We start from the raw sequence: 19,280 nt of genomic DNA on the forward strand, positions 1-19,280 counted from the left end.
CCTGTACTTTCTACTTAGGCTTCAGACCAGACTGTTTTTACTTAAAAAGAGAAAATCTCATCCAGTTTCACCATTTTTTCTTGTATTATTCAGATACGCCGACATTCATTAAACCAACCAGCACTTCATTTTTTTTTTTTTTTTTTTTTTTTTACTTTTACCATTATTATCGAGAGTAAACACAAGCAGCATGTTTAACTCTCTGCTCTACGTTGCCCAGACTGTTGCGCTAACTAAACCACTTGTGGTGTTTGTAATTATGAGTGTACCCCTTTAAGAGCCGGAGGGGGGCAGAGTCAGGTAAACTAACAGGAGACCCTGTGCTTCCATGTTTAAAAAAAAAAAAAAAAGACGTCAGTCTGTGGTTCTACTCATAAAAAAAAAATTACGCGTGTGATTTTTCGTGCTTGACTGTGCAGATTTGCGAGTGCGATGGAGTGCGATCACGCCGGCAAATCACAGTGACTGATTCTACCATTACAAACCTAGCTGGGTGATATCTCCAAATCTTAGAAAGAATGCATGATGATGCTTTTAACTTGAAATTGTGTTTAACTTACAGGGCATTTTTTTTTAAGCAAATGATGACTGCTATTAACTATTAAGCAACATTTGATGGAAGGTTGTTGTTAAGCTTACACAACAAACAAAGCAAGGTCCTTTTCTTGGTGGCTCACTCAAGGGTAAGAAAGCAACTCACCACGAACTGCCATTGCCAGACTGCCTGTGTAAATAAGTTTCTCATTTTCAGAATGGGCCATGGTAGCAAGACAAGAAGATAGAATCCGAGGCTGCACCTGGAAAAAAAATAAAAACAATAATAATAATAAAGAAAAATAAACATACACGGCTGGGTTTCAAATCGAGTCACATTTTTTTTCTTCATCACATAGCTGGGTGTAAATGCAGCCCTATGGGGGCACAAACCAGTGCAATCTGTAGGCCGGTCCCAAGCCCGGATAAATGCAGAGGGTTGCGTCAGGAAGGGCATCCGGCGTAAAAACTGTGCCAAACAAATTTGAGCGTTCATCTAAAGAATCCCATACCGGATCGGTCGTGGCCCGGGTTAACAACGCCCGCCCCCGGCACTGCTAACCTGCAGGGCGTCGGTTGAAATTCAGCTACTATGGGTCGAAGACAAAGAAGAGGAGGAAACCGGATCCAGCGTCAGAAGAAAAAGAGGAATGCACAGAGCCTACAACTGAGTGTAGGGACTTTGCATGTTGGGACTATGACAGGAAAAGCACAGGAGTTGGTTGACATGATGATTAGGAGAAAGGTTGATATTCTGTGCATCCAAGAGAGCAGGTGGAAAGGTAGTAAGGCTAGAAGTTTGGGAGCAGGGTTTAAATTATTCTACCACGGAGTAGATGGGAAGAGAAATGGAGTAGGGGTTATTTTAAAGGAAGAGCTGGCTAAGAATGTCTTGGAGGTGAAAAGAGTATCAGATCGAGTGATGAGACTAAAATTTGAAATTGAGGGTGTTATGTATAATGTGGTTAGCGGCTATGCACCACAGGTAGGATGTGACCTAGAGTTGAAAGAGAAATTCTGGAAGGAACTAGATGAAGTAGTTCTGAGCATCCCAGACAGCGAGAGAGTTGTGATTGGTGCAGATTGTAATGGACATATTGGTAAAGGAAACAGGGGCGATGAAGAAGTGATGGGTAAGTAGGGCATCCAGGAAAGGAACTTTGAAGGGCAGATGGTGGTGGACTTTGCAAAAAGGATGGAGATGGCTGTAGTGAACACTTATTTCCAGAAGAGGGAGGAACATATAGTGACCTACAAGAGCGGAGGTAGAACCACGCAGGTAGATTATATTTTGTGCAGATGATGTAATCTGAAGGAGGTTACTGACTGTAAAGTAGTGGTAGGGGAGAGTGTAGCTCGACAGCATAGGATGGTAGTATGTAGGATGATTCTGGTGGTGGGTAGGAAGATTAAGAAGACAAAGGTAGAGCAGAGAACCATGTGGTGGAAGCTGAAAAAGGAAGAATGTTGTGCAGCCTTTCGGAAAGAGGTGAGACAGGCTCTCGATGGACAACCGAAGCTCCCGGAAGACTGGACGACGACAGCCAAGGTGATCAGAGAGACAGGCAGGAGAGTACTTGGTGTGTCATCTGGTAGGAAAGGGGAGAAGGAGACTTGGTGGTGGAACCCCAAAATACAGGGAGTCATACAAGGAAAGAGATTAGCGAAGAAGAAGTGGGATACTGAGAGGACTGAGGAGAGGCGAAAGGAGTACATCGAGATGCGACGTAGGGCAAAGGTAGAGGTGGCAAAGGCTAAACAAGAGGCATATGAAGACATGTACACCAGGTTGGACACGAAAGAAGGAGAAAAGGATCTCTACAGGTTGGCCAGACAGAGGGATAGAGATGGGAAGGATGTGCAGCAGGTCAGGGTGATTAAGGATAGAGATGGAAATGTGTTGACTGGTGCCGGTAGTGTACTAAATAGATGGAAAGAATACTTTGAGAAGTTGATGAATGAAGAAAATGAGAGAGAAGGAAGAGTTGAAGAGGCAAGAGTGAAGGACCAGGAAGTGGAAATGATTACTAAGGGGGAAGTCAGAAAGGCACTACAAAGGATGAAAACTGGAAAGGCAGTTGGTCCTGATGACATACCGTTAGAGGTATGGAAGCAATTTGGAGAGATGGCTGTGGAGTTTTTGACCAACTTATTCAACAGAATACTAGCGGGCGAAAAGATGCCTGAAGAATGGCGGAAAAGTTTTCTAGTTCCCATTTTTAAGAACAAAGGGGATGTTCAGAGCTGTGGGAACTATAGAGGAATAAAGTTGATGAGCCACACAATGAAGTTATGGAAAGAGTAGTGGAGGCTAGACTCAGGACAGAAGTAAGTATCTGCGAGCAACAGTATGGTTTCATGCCTAGAAAGAGTACCACAGATGCATTATTTGCCTTGAGGATGCTCGTGGAAAAGTACAGAGAAGGTCAGAAGGAGCTACATTGCGTCTTTGTGGATCTAGAGAAAGCCTATGACAGAGTACCAAGAGAGGAACTGTGGTACTGCATGCGTAAGTCTGGTGTGGCAGAGAAGTATGTTAAAATAGTACAGGACATGTATGATGGCAGCAGAACAAAGGTGAGGTGTGCCTTAGGTGTGACAGAGGAATTTAAGGTGGAGGTGGGACTGCATCAGGGATCAGCTTTGAGCCCCTTCCTGTTTGCAGTGGTAATGGATAGGCTGACAGATGAGGTTAGACTGGAATCCCCTTGGACCATGATGTTCGCAGATGATATTGTCATATGCAGTGAAAGCAGGGAGCATGCAGAGGAACAATTGGAAAGATGGAGACATGCACTGGAAAGGAGAGGAATGAAGATTAGCCGAAGTAAAACAGAATATATGTGCGTGAATGAGAAAAGTGGAGGGGGAAGAGTGAGGCTACAGGGAGAAGAGAGCGAGGGTCGACGACTTCAAATACTTGGGGTCAACAATACAGAGCAATGGAGAGTGTGGTCAGGAAGTGAAGAAACGGGTCCAAGCAGGTTGGAACAGCTGGCGAAAGGTGTCTGGTGTGTTATGTGACAGAAGAGTGTCTGCTAGGATGAAGGGCAAAGTTTACAAAACAGTGGTGAGGCCGGCCATGATGTACGGATTAGAGACAGTGGCACTGAAGAAACAACAGGAAGCTGAACTGGAGGTGGCAGAAATGAAGATGTTGAGGTTCTCGCTCGGAGTGACCAGGTTGGATAGGATTAGAAATGAGCTCATTAGAGGGACAGCCAAAGCTGGATGTTTTGGAGACAAGATTCGAGAGAGCAGACTTCGATGGTTTGGACATGTTCAGAGGCGTGAGAGTGAGTATATTGGTAGAAGGATGCTGAGGATGGAGCTCCCAGGCAAAAGAGCGAGAGGAAGACCAAAGAGAAGGTTTATGGATGTGGTGAGGGAAGACATGAGGGCAGTTGGGGTTAGAGAGGAAGATGCAGGAGATAGGCTAAGATGGCAAAAGATGACACGCTGTGGCGACCCCTAACGGGACAAGCCGAAAGGAAAAGAAGAAAGAAGAAGACATAGCTGGGTGTACAGGTGAACACTCGGTCTTGTTTTTAGCAGTCTACACCCCTGTCTAGATTAAAAAAAAAAAAAAAAAAACACTGAGTGTACACGCAGCACACTGGAATACTAATCCATAGCATTGAGTCTCTCTCCTTAGTCGCACATTGATCTTACTTTATGCGTACCTATTCATTTTTGTGCATCTCAGACCCAAGACGTACATCCAACGACATCCTTTATGTCTATGCGTGTTTGTATGTACACATGGATTTGACAAGATGGAGTCTTCCAAGCCGCCCTGCTGTGAGAAGGCCTGGCATATATCAAGTGGCCTCTAAAGTAATTTGCTGGTCTCAGAGATATCTTGGTTTACATGATAAGGAATTTTGGGCTAATGACGATCAGAGAGTTTAAAAAAAAAAAAAAAAAAAAAAAAAAAAAAATCCGATCACAAGATGGAGCAATGAGTTTATTTTGATGATCTGTTCATTTCCTGTATATACTTGTGTACTTAATTGTTCGAAAAATATTTACAATAAATCTTTTTGTTCATCTATTTATGCCATTGAAGCATTGTGACAGAACAAATCAATGGTCTATAACATGGCAATAAGTACATACAGATATTAATGAATTTGTTTTTTGTGGCATTTTTGTTTGTCGGTGTGTCATGAGATTTTTCAATTATAAAATATCTACTGTACTTTGGCTCCAAAAATGTTTGAATTCACTGTTCTGGTCAGATCATGCATTCTAATCAGTCAAGTCAAATCAACATTACGACAACACAAATAGTAGTTGCTAAATTACTGTAATTAAATTACTTTATTGGAACTGAATTACCCCTCCTTGAGCAGTCACCTTCTCGTGGTGGAGGGGTTTGTATGTCCCAGTGATCCTCGGACCTAAGTTGTTTAAGCTTTCACGCCTCTGGTAGGATCACCCGTGGGAAAAAGTTTTTAGTTGAGTGACCAAACAAAGCATGGCCATTACACCCTCGTAATGGTATCCACAAATGGATTCAGGCTTCCCTTGGTCGGGCGCGGGTCACCTGGTCCCCCCTTTGGTGGCCAGGCTTGCACCCAATGGCCGTGGCCGGGACAGCCCGAAAGGGTAACATGGGTCCCTGTTCTCATGGCCTCACCACCTGTGAGATGTGCCATTGGGGTCGGGTACAATAAGAGGTGGGCATTTGCCCAAGGCGGGAACCTTGGCAATCTGATCCCCAGCAAGAGAAGTGGGTTTTGGGACATGGAATGTCACCTCTCTGGCAGGTAAGGAGCCCGAGCTGAGGACCAGATATAATTGGACTCTCCTCTACACACCACTGATTGGGCTCTGGTATCAGTCCTCTTGAGAGGGGTTGGACTCTGTTGCACACTGGAGTTGCCTACGGTGAGAGATGTCGAGCATGTGTGGGTTTACTTATTACCCCCTGGCTTGGCGCCTGTAAGTTGGGGTTCACCACGGTGGATGAGAGGGCAGCCTCCCTCTACCTTTGGGAAAGGAGACGGGTCCTGACCGGTGTTTGTGCCTATGCACCAAGCAACAGTTCAGAGAACCCACCCTTTTTTGGAATCCTTAGAAGGAGTGCCGGAGAGCGCCTTTTAGATTGGCAGACTGGGGTGGTGGTTCCCCCTTTTAAGAAGGGAGATTGTTCTGCATTGCAGAAACTCAGTGACTTTTTTCCAGTGAGAGTTGGACTCAGCCAAGGCTACCCTTTGTCACCGTTTTTTTTATTGTAACTTTTATGGAAAGAATCTCTATTCGCAGTCGAGGTGTAGACGGGGTCCCATTTGGTGGCCTCAGCATTGTATCTGTGCTCTTTGCAGAGAATATGGTTCTGTTGGCTTCAACAAGCCAGAATCTTCAAAACTCACTGGAGCGGTTCGTCGCGGAGTGTGAAGCAGCTGGGATGAGAATCAGCATCTTCAAATATGAGACCATGGTCCTCAATCAGAAAAGGGTGTTGTGCTCTCTCCGGGTCAGGGATGAGATCCTACCCCAAGTGGACGAGTTCAAGTATCTTGGGGTCTTGTTCACAAGTGAGGGAAGAATGGAGTGGGAGATCAACAGGCGGATCGGTGCAGCGTCTGCAATGATGCAAACTTTGTATCGGTCCGTTGTGGTAAACAGGGAGCTAAGTCAAAAGGTGACGCTATAAATTTACCAGTCGATATACGTTTCTCGCCTCACCTATGGCCACGAGCTGTGGGTCATGACCGAAAGAACAAGATCCGAGATACAAGCGGCCGAAATGAGTTTCCTCTGCAGGGTGTCCGGGCTCCTCCTTGGAGGTAGGGTGAGAAGCTTATTCATCCGGGAGGGGTTCAGTGGCGAACCGCTGCTTCCCTGCATTGAAAAGAGGCCGATGAGGTGGCCGGGGCATGTGATTCACATCCCGCACGGATGCTTCCCTAGTGAGGTGTTCCATGCATGCCCCACCAGAAAGAGACCCCAGGGATGACCCGGGACATGCTGGAGAGACTATAACTCTCGTTCTGGCCTGAGAACGCCTCGGGGACCCCCGGAAAGAGCTGGAGGAAGTGGCAGAGTAAAGGGAAGTCTGGGCATCCCTGCTAAAGTTACTGCTGCCGCGACCCGACCTGGAAAAGCGGTAGATGGATGAATGGTCATCAAAATTCTTCCCCAACTGAAACTTTCGAGCACAACTCGACAGAATGGCAGAAGTTGGATGTAACTGCCTTACATGAACATCCTTCCCTGTCCTGAGCACCAGTGACCACCCATACACATTTTCCCCCCATTCTTTCTTATGATACAGTCGGCGCGATCCACTCGTGTAACGAGTAGATACAGCTGCATTTGAGTTGGGTTCAATAATCGCAAAAAAAAAAAAAAAGGATGCAATGGTATCGAAATAAATTTTATTGCAGTACAGTGTTCTCTTGTTTAACACATGGGTGACGTTCCAAACTATGACAATGTTAAATTAAATCCATATAGTAGAAATTGAATTTTCTACATCCTCCCAGCATGCTTTGCGGCACTTTGAGCATGCATTGCACTACAAAGGGCCTCCTGAGTGGAGGACGTAAGTAGTGTTTAAAGTGCATATTTTGTATTAATTATTTTTTCAATCATTGTTTTATTATGTGCTAGTTATGCTATTCTGCTTGCTGTGGCGTGATCATTTTAATTTCAGTGTGACACATCTTGAGTAATGACTTGCCGACACTGCGTGTGGGGCAATGTAAGCTTCTTTCGCTTACAAGTGTAAAATTGCAATAGCTCCTCACTGCCCCCTTAGTGGCATCATATGCTCACTTGCATACACACGAAAACACATGGTTGTATGCTTGCTAACAATCCTAATGGAGTCACATTTGACGGCGCGCCTCCGTGCTCACAAATCTGCTCAGTCGAGTATGAAAAATCAGGCACGTAAAATTTGTTATGAGTAGAAAAATAGATATTGAAAGGAGTCGCTCATTTTGTGTAGTCTTGACACTAATTTACATGTTTTTTTCCTAACTAAACTTAACTAAACAAACCTGCTCCAAAACAATCAGTATTCACCCAGAAAAAAGAAATGCAAGTTAACCGTACTGAGCATGTACGGAAGTTAGGCCGAAAGCGAATGTTCAGAGTTGCTTCACGTACTGCAAGCGCATTTATGTCGAAAGTCATCAACATCATGAGCGATGTCAAAGGAATTTCAGTTACACCAGGGGTGCTCATTGCGTCAATCGCGAGGCAGTGCAACAGCGTACCCCCCCCAAAAAAGACTATCATCCACCTCGTTGCTTGATTCAGGTGTGGCCAATACGTCGAGCGCATGCACATAAAGGCGCGTTCTAGCAAGCCAGCCTCCGATTTACGGCAGTCCCGCGATGCGTGCTCCTCCCACAACAATACATAACGATTGCCGACAGGAATCTTTGTTATAATGTATCGCTAGCTTGTTGCCACTAACGCCGGTTATGTTGAACTAAACTTTCAGCATCTTCAAAACATTGCAGGTATAGACCGTTCCTATTTATCCTTGACAGGCCAGTGCATTTAACTTTTCTTCAGATCAAGAGTTTTTATTGCTGAAAATTTTTTAAACACCATTTCATATCATGTTCTACCAATATCAGTTGAAATTGGAAATTATTATTTCTGAGTTTGAAATTTTAGTTTTCTATTTTAGTTATGTATTTGTTTATTCTATTTTTAATTTACAGTTATGTTATATTAATCCAGGAAGGTATTTTACGGTCTTGAGATTCCATCCTTAATCACACCCGCAACTTTTTATCTGCGAGCATGACCAAGCACACCCATACATTTTTCAAATGTGAGCGACTGTTAATGTGTGTTTAAGTGTACTTCATTGGTCATGTCACCGAACAACAGCATTGAGAACTTGTGCATTTAAAGATCTAATCTAGAGGACCTATATATATTTTTTTTTTTATTTTGTATCACAAAAACTTAGGTACTTTTTCATTAAAAAAATATATTTTAAAAATAAATTTAGAAATAAATTAGCACCAAAGTGCAAATTTTTTCTGTATTCTGAATGCCACCAATGGATGTTTCAAACCGAGGCTCTGTAGAAGCTACTTCCGTGACATCACATCCAGACAACCCCAATAAAAACAATGGCTTCCTATACAGACAATCATACATGCTGCGAGTGGGATCTAGAGGAGACAGACAGCAGTGATGAAGTTTTTTATGGAATGCTCCGTTGAAGAGAGAGGAACTGAAGAGGAGGACTTTTCTAGTTCCCATTTTCGAAAAACATCCCATGCAGGTGCAATTAAAGTACATATGTTCGAACCTGAGTTGACGAATGCAACACAAGGACAGGATTTGGCGGGACCCGACGAAGTTGACGTGGCACTTCGCACCCAAAACACAGACTGGTAGGTGTCTCAAGAAATCTATGTACACCTTGTTAACAAAAATAATCTAATTCAAACACGTTTAAACCTTTGATGCTACTTGCACACAACAGTGAGTCTTTTGTTGTTGTACTCGAGACTGAGTAGGCGTAAAACAAAAATCGAAACCTTCAGTATCGTTCTGCATTTAAATATCACGTTTATAGCCCATTCTTCGCGTTATTTACATGCATTTAGCCTGTATTTTAAATAATGCACCTAACACTTGAGAGCACACACTGCCGTAGTCGAATTTCAGGAAGACCTCAGCGTCAACAGTACACTAACTTTATAAAGTGTCCAAATATCGTCACCTCCTAAATATCACATGGATACGGATATTAGCTGATATATCTGTATCGGTATTGTACTTACATTTAAAACGAGGTAGATACTTGTCAATACTAAACAACTGAAAATGTACGAACTTACTTGCTATCGAACCCAAGTGAACGCTGTACCGGGTTTTCAAAGCAGTCCTCTATGAATTTATTGGAACATATATTACAATCCACTTTGATTTGTAAATCTAATGCGGCCGTTTTGTCTTCACAAACCTGGTCCATAAAATGCCTATCTGTTCATCTTTCAGCCATCGATGTAAGCTGACTCTGTCAGCATTTGACGCAGAACAGCTGTATACAACGCTTTTCCTCACCATCTTTGCTAGCGTTTTCACTGTCTGGCTAAATTTTGTGTGGATATGACGTCACATTCCGGGTAGTTACGGAACTTGCCGAATCTAAGTGACATTTTTAACAACATTTTGAGACTTACTTTGACGCTAATTTATTAGAATTCTGTTGTGTTGAGAATTTTAAAAATATTTTTTAAACGAAATTTTAGCTACATTTATATGACAGACAAATAAAATACAACTCCTCTCGATGAGATCTTTAAAGGAAAATTCCAGTGGTTTGGAGTGACAATGTATCTAAGAAGACATGTAATATGTTCTATATCTTTATAGTGTGATGCTCAATCCTCTCACATTTAATAGTGTTTTAAGAAGATTTTTAATCGACAATTACGAATTTTCAGGGGCACCGCCATTTTCTTTGGGCGGAATGATGCGGAGTCTGACGAGCAGGCTCCGCCGAGCTCCCCGCTTTCCCCCGGCGGAGCCCGCTCAGAGGGGAGTGAGCTCAGCTCCGGGGCTCGGGGGAGCTCGCTCGCCGGGGACCGAGCTCACGGCTCCACCGCTCAGCGGAGATCAGCTCACGGCTCCGCCGCTCGTCAGACTCTGCGTCATTCTGCCCGAAGGACCATCCGAATATTCAACATTATTTACAGCCACAGGTTCAAATATGTATGGAACTATTCCTCCGTCTTCCCGATCAACCGATACTGCTATTTCTTCATCAGATGAGGATAAATCAGCGCTGGGCATAATGGTGTCCCATGTAATCGAGCATTTGGAACCCCACATAACATCACATCCACGCACGTACGTCCTGTGACTCGCGAAAATGGCGATGCACCTCAAAATTCACAACTGTCGATAAAAATCTTCTCAAAACACTACTAAATGAGAGAGGATTTAACATCACATTATCAAGATAGAGTACATATTACATGACCTATTGGATACATTGTTACTCCAAATCATCAGAATTTTCTTTTAAGGTGCGCTGTTCATTTTAGAGAAAATGTAAGACTTTTAAGGGCACCTTATGGTCACAAAAACATGGTTACATATCAAACATTGGTATTTTAATAGACTGTTTCAGACTGACGTAACACACCTTCTGATTTAGAACACGGGCGCCATCTTGATTTGGTGAATTCATGTAAACACACGTAAGTAAGAAGGAAAGCGTCTTTCTTTCGACTGCCAGCTGTGATAAAGAACCGGTGCGAGAAAACGGAGCAGTGAGCAAACAAACGGCGACAACTGTGGCTGTCTCGTATTAGCAGACCCGATCTAGCAGCAAAGCACAATACTCATGTGTGAATGCAATGCATGTCTCCAATCTGTATTTTCAGTTTTATTATAATAAGTTTGCAAAAATGAGTTACCGAACCTAGCTGTTTCGTGAGTTGAATTAAAATTTGTAGCCGTGGAAGTGGAGAAAAAGGTGCAGGCTCCACTTGGGACTCGTCCCGGTCGAACCTCTCTCTCCCTCTCGGTCACAAATATGAAAATAATAATCTACACCTCTTTCATTGGTATAATCAACATAATTTAACAATGGTGACTGTAATCACGCGGTTCATATTTAAATTGCATTATGCGGTACACTAACCTTAGCAGCGTGCTTACTATGGATACCGCCGCATGATGAACCCAGCCATTGATGAATGTAGGCCTCCAGACCTTTGTAATTCTTTAGTTGGTCCACGGTATAAGCGCTTGTCGATAAGAGGAGATAGTGGATGATGTCTGGATAGGTTACCGACACCCACAGTTGTGTGCTCCATTTGTGTTTCTCCGAGGCATATGGGCCGACATCGTCAATCAAAGCACACTTCTTGTCGTAACTGTTTCTCGAAACAACATCTAATGAGCACTGATAACCTTCCAAAGACTTTTTAGCCATCATGCGTCACTTTTAATAGTCGTACAAACATTTGTGTAACTCCAGTCTATATGCAAAAGCATTAGAATGAACAGCGCATCAGTATAGTGAACGCATCCAACATGGCCAGGTGCCCCAGATGTAGTCACATGGTCGAAAACAGTCTATACTGCATCAATTCACAGATTTTCATTTTTCACAGGGGGTTGGGAATGTAACTCCTGCAAATAACGAGGGAACACTGTACTCCCTAAATTGTACTGCTGTAGAAATTGTGACAAATAAGATGTTTTTAATTCAAATTAATTGTTATATGGAATGTTTTTACAAAGTACAATATTAAGTGTTATTTTTTTCCATTCAAATCACAAAAATGCTTGGGTGGCTGGAAGAATAGAATAAAAATAGAATAATGTATTTTTTTCATTATTATATGCAGTGAAACCAGGAAGAATAGAAGATGGAGACACGCAATGGAAAGGAGAGGAATGAAGATTAACCGAACTAAAACGGAATATATATGAGTTCGCATGCTTCAAACATGAGTTATATTATTGTGGACAGATGGTGGACAGATGGATGGCATTTCCAAACATTTCATATAGGAAAGGGTGACTTTTGATACATGTTTTGAGTTACCAGTATGATCAAGAAATTAATTTTAAAATTATTTTCATCTCAGGGCACCACTGCCGGACTTCAAAAATATTTTTAGAGGCATTAATTTACAATTGTGTAAATTTTTGCGACTTTTCCGACCCCTGTCGAGACTGTTCAAGTGAAGGTCTCGGGATGTTTAGTTTATATTGCGTCCTTGCTACCAGTCCATACCTTGAATTTCAGTTGAAGCGATGAGCTCCTGACAGCATGGAGATTATTTCCTATCAGTCGGCCAAAACATGACACGCTCGTTTGGCCTCCAGGTCGCATGCAAACAGTACGTGTTGTACTGAACGAGTTCGCAATAAAACGAACTCGGGTACTCAAAACACCACTGAGAGAAAGCATTCTGCTCTGCAAATGACCGCTAAATACTGTACTGCCGATATCGAATACCAGAGGCGCAACCAGAAACGCGAAGAACTTCCGCCCATCTTCTTCTTCTACGTCAAACATCTTCTCTTACCCAACGCCCCCGCCGCCTTGAGCGTAAACATGGAGTTGACACTGTGAATTTGTCTCCTTTCCGCATATGTCAAAGCGGCCGCCATTATGTCACAGTCAATCACTTTGTCAAACTACGAGTCAACGTGACAAATTGAACATCATGTGCTTTGGCAAGCAATAGTATGCACTGATGTTCACATTTAGCTGTCTGTCAAAAATCATTGTATCCAATGACTGATACTTATTTGCCTAGCATTTGAGAGTAGTCCATCCATTTTCCGAGCTGTTTATCCTCACAAGGCTCGTGGGTGGTGCTGGAGGCTATCCCAGCTTTCATCAGACAGGAGCAATTCTGTAGAATAAAAAACAGACCTCGGACGGACCCCTTTTCCCGTTCCTGTCAGGGCAAAACATTGCTTTGGGTACGATTTCACAAGAGTTGACATCCGACATTGTGAAATATAATATCATAAAATTTAGTTGGAATACGCAAGGTTTAACTTTTTTGGTGTCAATATGGTTAATTCATGTTGTGCTGCTGGCTGTCAAAACCGTACAGGTGGTCGCAAAGAAGTAACTTTTCACCGGTAAATGTGCTTCACTAACCTTCATTTGGCCGTTGGCTTGAACTTGAGCTGAGGTAACATTACTTATCCTGAAATTTATGAATGACTACTTTTTATCCAGAGCCCCAGCTTTATTTTTAGCCCCAGTGTAACTAGTTGCAGTTATGGATAGGGTTCAATCTTGTGTGTCACCACCGCCCTTAGACCAATCGAATGAATTAACAATAGAAAAAAACTTCACGCTTCACCTATCACCTCTGTTCTTTGAACTCTGTGACACACAAGATGGCGTAATTGGAAAACTGTCCATTTAATAGGGTAATTGATGTTTGCAGTATCGGTACAGAAATGATATCTTGAGAACTTTTGACTTCGCGCCGACGCGGAAGCCGTACGACATGCACATCGACCCATTAGGACGCCTGTCATATGGTCACGGATCTTTTGTTACGTTATGAGAGACAAATTATGTTGTCTGCCCCAAACTATTATTTTATTTAGTAGCTGCATACACACCTACGTGTCATTTGAGACAGGAACACACCACTGCCCATGCTCTGCAAGCGAGGCACACTGCAGATCACCACAATTACCTCTCTTCAACAGATGCCGAATGGTGTCCGACCAGGTTTCCTCATAAAAGTCTCTTTTGGTGTATCAGTGAATCATCCTGGATGAGCTTCCAGAGATGGGGGTGTATGTGTGTGGGGTGGGGGCGGGGTGTTGGCTAAAGGGCCAAGAGCACTCGTGGAGACAGATTTCAGCAAAGATACATCAAACATGGAATGGATTCTGAGGGATTGAGGTAACCTTAAGAGTATAGATGTGGGATTGATGACGACATCCTCTCTAACACTAACTGCCCTCATGTCTTCCCTCACAACATCCATCAACCATCTCTGTGGTTTTCCTCTTGCTCTTTTGGCAGCTCCATCCCCAGCACCCTTCTACCAATATAATCACTCTCTCACCTCTGGACATGTCCAAAACATCAAAGTCTGCTCTCTCAAACCTTGTCTCCAAAACATCCAACTTTGGCTGTCCCTCCAATGAGCTCATTGCTAATCCTATCCAACCTGCTGACTCCTCGTGAGAACCTCAGCATCTTCATGTCTACCACGTCTTGTTCTACTTCCTGTTGTCTCTTCAGCGCCACTGTTTGTAATCCGTACATCATGACTGGCCTCACTTTTGTTTTATAGTTTTATAAACTTTGCCTTTCATCCTAGTAGAGACTCTTCTTTCACATAACACACCAGACACCTTCTGCCAACTGTTCCACCCTGCTTGGACCCGTTTCTTCATTTACCACACTTCCCATTGCTCTGGATTGTTGACCCTAAGTATTTGAAGTCCTCCACCCTCGCTATCTTTTGTCCCTGTAGCCTCAGTCTTCCCCCTCCACCCCTCTCATTCATGCACATATATTGTGTATTACTTTGGCAAATTTCATTCCTCTCCTTTCTAGTGCATGTATCCATCTTTCTAATTGTTCCTCCACCTGCTCCCTGCTTTCACTGCATATCATGATATCATCTGCGAGCATCATGGTCCAAGGGGATTCCAGTCTAACATCATCTGTCAGCCTATCCATTCCCACAGAAAACATGAAGGGGCTCAGAGCTGATCCCTGATGCAGTCCCACTTCCACCTTAAATGTTTCTGTCACACCTACGGTATACCTCACCATTGTTCTGCTGCTGTCATACATGTCCTGTACTATTCTAAAATATTTCTCCGCCACACCAGAATTCCGCATGCAGTACCACAGTTCCTTTCTTGGTACTCTGTCATAGGCTTTCTCAAGATCCACAAAGACACAATGTATCGCTTTCTGACCTCCTCTTTTCCATTAGCATCCTCAAGGCAAATAATGCATCTGTGGTACTCTTCCTAGGCATGAAACCACACTGTTGCTCGCAGATACTTATTTCTGTTCTGAGTCTAGCCTCCACTACTCTTTCCCATAGCTTCAATTTGTGGCTCATCAATTTTATTCCTCTATTCTTCCTACAGCTGTGAACATTGCCTTTGTTCTTAAAAATGGGAACTAGCACAACTTTCCTTCTTTCTTCAGACATATTGTCGCCCGGTAGTATTCCGTTGAATAAGTTGGTCAAAACCTCCACAGCTACCTTTCCAAATTGCTTTCATAATTCCACATATATGTCAACAGGAACTGCCTTTCCATTTTTCAACCTCTCGTGCTTTTATAACGTCCCCCTTAATAATCATTGCCACTTCCTGATCCTTCACACTTGCCTATTCTACTCTTCCTTCTCTCTCATTTTCTTCATTCATCAACTTCTCAAATTATTCTTTACATCTATTGAGCACACTACTGGCACCAGTCAACACATTTCCATCTCTATCCTTAATCACTCTTTCCTACTCCACATCCTTCCCATCTCTTTCCCTCTGTCTGATCAACGTGTCGAGATCCTTTTCTCCTTCTTTCATGTCCAACCTGGTGTACATGTCATGATATGCCTCTTGTTTAGCCTCGCCACCTCTACTTTTGCCCTACGTCGTATCTCAATGTATTCCTTTCGCCTCTCCTAAGTCCTTGCAGTGTCGCACTTCTTCTTCTGTCAACTCTTTTCTTGTATGACTTTCTGTAATTTGGGTTTCCACTACCAAGTCTATTTCTCTGATCACCTTGGCTGTACTAGACAAGTCTTCTAGGAGCTCCTCCGAGCCATCGAGAGCTTGTCTCACCTCTTTCAGAAAGGCTGCACAACATTTTTCCTTTCTCAGCTTCCACCACATGGTTCTCTGCTCAACTTTTGCCTTCTTAATCTTCCTACCCACCACCAGATTCATCCTTCATACTACCTTCCTGTGCTGTCGAGCTACACTCTCCCGTACCACTACCTTACAGTCAGTAACCTCCTTCAAATGACATCGTCTGCACAAAATATAATCCTGTTTTTTTCCACCTCCACGACACTCTTAGCCAGCTCTACCTTCAAAATAATCCCTATTTCATTTCTCTTCCCATCTACTCCATGGTAAAATAATTTAAATCTTGCTCCTAAACTTCTAGCCTTCCAACCATTCCACCTGCTCTCTTGGATGCACAATATATCAACCTTTCTCCTAATCATCATGTCAACCAACTCCTGAGCTTTTCCTGTCAAAGTCCCTACACTCAGTTGTAGGCTCTGTGCATTCCTCTTCTTCTTGTGCTGACGAATCCACTTTCCTCCTCTTCTCTGTCTTCGACCCACAAGAGCTTAATTTCCGCCTACGCCCTGCAGGTTAGCGGTGCTGGGCGTTGTTCACCCCACGACAGATCCGGTATGGGATTCTTTAGATGAGAGCTCATATTTGTTTGGCACAGTTTTACGCCGGATGCCCTTCCTGACGCAATTTTCTGCATTTATCCGGGCTTGGGATCGGCCTAACAGATTGTATTGGCTTCTGCCACCATAGGTCTGCATTTTTACCCAATTACGCCATATCTCTCCAAAAAATCCTGGAGATCATTAATCTACACTCAACTGTGAAATCTGTCATTATACATATAGGGGTCCTGGATGTTCTCAAGCAGCAATCAGAGGTACTGAAGCAAGATTTCATTTACACCATGACATAAGTGTAATGTTTGGATGCTGAGGTTTTTATAAGATGACCTCTCCCATTTTGAAGTAAGAAGAATTTTATTGTGTTGTTTTTCCATAATTAAAAGATGTTTCGCAACAGCTTCGTATATGTTTCGCAATAGCTTCGTATATGTTTCGCAATAGCTTTGTATAACCTAAAAGACGATCGCAATAGCTTTGAATAACCAGCAATGTCATAAAAGGATGTTTGGATAAGACTCCCCAGACTGCCAAATTTCTGGGGATAATTTGGAACAAGGGGGAAAGAGAGATTACAACCAAAGCAAAAGAAAAGGTGGCAAACTTCCCAGTGCCACACAGTAAAAAGGACGCTCAAAAATACATTGGGCTCTTTGGGTTTTGGAGACACCACATTCCCCATTTGGGACAAATTCTCCAAACCTTGTACAAATGTACTAGGAAAAAGGAGGATTTTGATTGGGGGCCTGAACAACAGACATCGTTTGAATTGGCAAAAGAGGCCATTCAACAGGCAGTATCTTTGGGGAAAATGCAATCAGGACCTGTGGAGCTACAGGTGTCTGCGTTAAACGACTACGCAAATTGGAGTTTGTGGCAAAAGCAGGGGAAAATCAGAAAGCCTCTTGGCTTTTGGTCACGAAAACTGACTGACGCAGGGATAAAATATACTCCTTTTGAAAAACAACTACTAGCATGTTATTGGGCGCTAGTAGAGACCGAAGCACAGACAGTAGGTCATGAAGTAATAATGAGAACCCATATTCCTTTATTGACCTGGGTGATGAGTAATCCCACCACCCACAGGATAGGGACTGCACAGGAGGCAAGCATCATAAAATGGAAATGGTACATTTCAGAGCGAGTGAAACCAGGAATAAAAGGCGTGTCAATGTTGCACGAGCAAATTGCAGACGTTCCTGAGAAGGATGAGGTCCCATTCGAGGTGAAGCCTCTGGAAGAATCCCCGGTGAAAGCTGGGAAAAAGTGGGATGAATTAACCGACAATGAGAAACAAAATGCCTGGTTTACAGATGGTTCTTGTCAGTATCATGCCGGCAAGCGAAAGTGGAAAGCTGGGGCGTTCAATCCACAAGCAGGACAATCCCTAGAAGAAATGGGAGAAGGAAAGAGCAGTCAGTGGGCTGAGCTAAAAGCTGTGCACATGGTAATAATGCAGGTAGGACCCATGGGAGTCCACCTGTATTCAGGCTCATGGTCAGTGGTACAAGGACTACTAACATGGATGCCAACATGGCATGCTACTAATTGGAAGATACACAGCAAGGAAGTGTGGAGCAAAGAACTATGGGCACAGATATGGGAAAAGGCAAAGAAAATTCCCATAACTGTGTCACATGTCGATGCACACACTAACCGTACAAATGCGGAAGCCCTACACAACCAAGCTGCCGACCAACTAGGGAAAATCATGGTGGTCGAGCGAGAGTCGAGCCCTGGCCTTGCGAGGTGGGCGCACTACAAGGCAGGACACTGGGGCGTTCAAGGAACACTGCAGTGGGCAAGAGACCGGGGAATTGATTTAAAATTGGATGATGTCAAAAATGCAATCATGAATTGCGAGGAATGCCAACATCAAAAGAGGGGAGTCCCACAACATGTCCAAGGACAGTTGCATAGAGGGAAAAGTTCAGGACAAATTTGGCAAATCGATTTCATTGGCCCGATGCCCCTATCAAAAGGGTGCAAATTTGTGTGTACTGCTGTTGACACCTTCTCAGGAGTATTGGTGGTACACCCATGCAAACATGCCAATCAGAATAGCACCATTAAGTGCTTGAATTTGATTAAAGGGTATTATGGAACACCCCTCCAAATACAATCAGACAACGGAACCCATTTCACAGGAAATGCGGTGCGAAAATGGTCTCAGGAACAAAACGTGGAATGGATTTATCACATTCCATATCACCCACAAGCTGCAGGATTAATTGAACGTATGAATGGGTTATTGAAGGAAACAATGAGGAAAAATGCTTCTGACAGAACCCTCAATAAATGGCGAGAACAATTGGAGTTGTCGGTTGAACAACTCAACAACCGGCCGGTGGGATCCGGAGTAACCCCACTCATCCGGATGATCTCCAATCAAGAAACGGTAAGCACTGAGGGCACCATTAAAATGTGGAAAATAGATCCAAATGCGGAAATTCCGGTAAAAGCCACGCCAGGCTCTGCTGGACTGGATTTGCGGACCCTAAATACAGAAACCATCCTCCCACAAGAAATCCAAATTGTGAGAACGGGGTTGGGACTACAATGTCCGAAAGGGACATATGGTCATGTTCTACCAAGGAGTGGTTTATCCCTGAAAGGGTTAACCATCCAAGCAGGGGTAGTCGACGCGGATTACCAAGGGGAAATTGTAATAATATGCAAATTGTTCGCATACCAACCCTTGATTTTGGAAAAAGGAAGCAAATTGGCTCAATTGGTGATTAAACCCTGTAATATGACATCGGTACAGGAAATTCCAAAACCTGTAGTACAAACTATGAAGGGAGATGGAGGATTCGGCTCGGGAACCGTATTGGGATTGGCAAATACTGCTGATAA

At 43.4% G+C, this 19,280-nt stretch overlaps 1 protein-coding gene across 4 annotated transcripts in view; it reads right to left on the reverse strand.

Annotated features, from left to right (window-relative positions):
• tmem70 (transmembrane protein 70) overlaps positions 1 to 13,255 on the reverse strand; it is a 65,147-nt gene extending 51,892 nt beyond the window's left edge. For 2 of the 4 annotated variants that reach the window (XR_009797710.1, XM_061839069.1), the window contains exons 1-2: positions 12,278 to 12,674; positions 701 to 797 (exon numbers count right to left, since the gene is read on the reverse strand). Coding sequence is in view for 3 of the 4 variants with exons in the window: in XM_061839069.1 (XP_061695053.1) it covers positions 701 to 797; positions 12,278 to 12,562 (382 nt within the window). In the remaining variant the exon portion in view is untranslated. Of the gene's footprint in view, positions 1 to 700; positions 798 to 12,277; positions 12,849 to 13,159 lie in introns of those variants that run through there. The other 2 variants (XM_061839071.1, XM_061839070.1) reach the window with 2 other exon arrangements.
• Positions 13,256 to 19,280: the final 6,025 nt, after the last annotated feature.

Source organism: Syngnathoides biaculeatus, chromosome 13 (genome assembly GCF_019802595.1).
Source record: "Syngnathoides biaculeatus isolate LvHL_M chromosome 13, ASM1980259v1, whole genome shotgun sequence".
Classification (NCBI taxonomy): domain Eukaryota; kingdom Metazoa; phylum Chordata; class Actinopteri; order Syngnathiformes; family Syngnathidae; genus Syngnathoides; species Syngnathoides biaculeatus.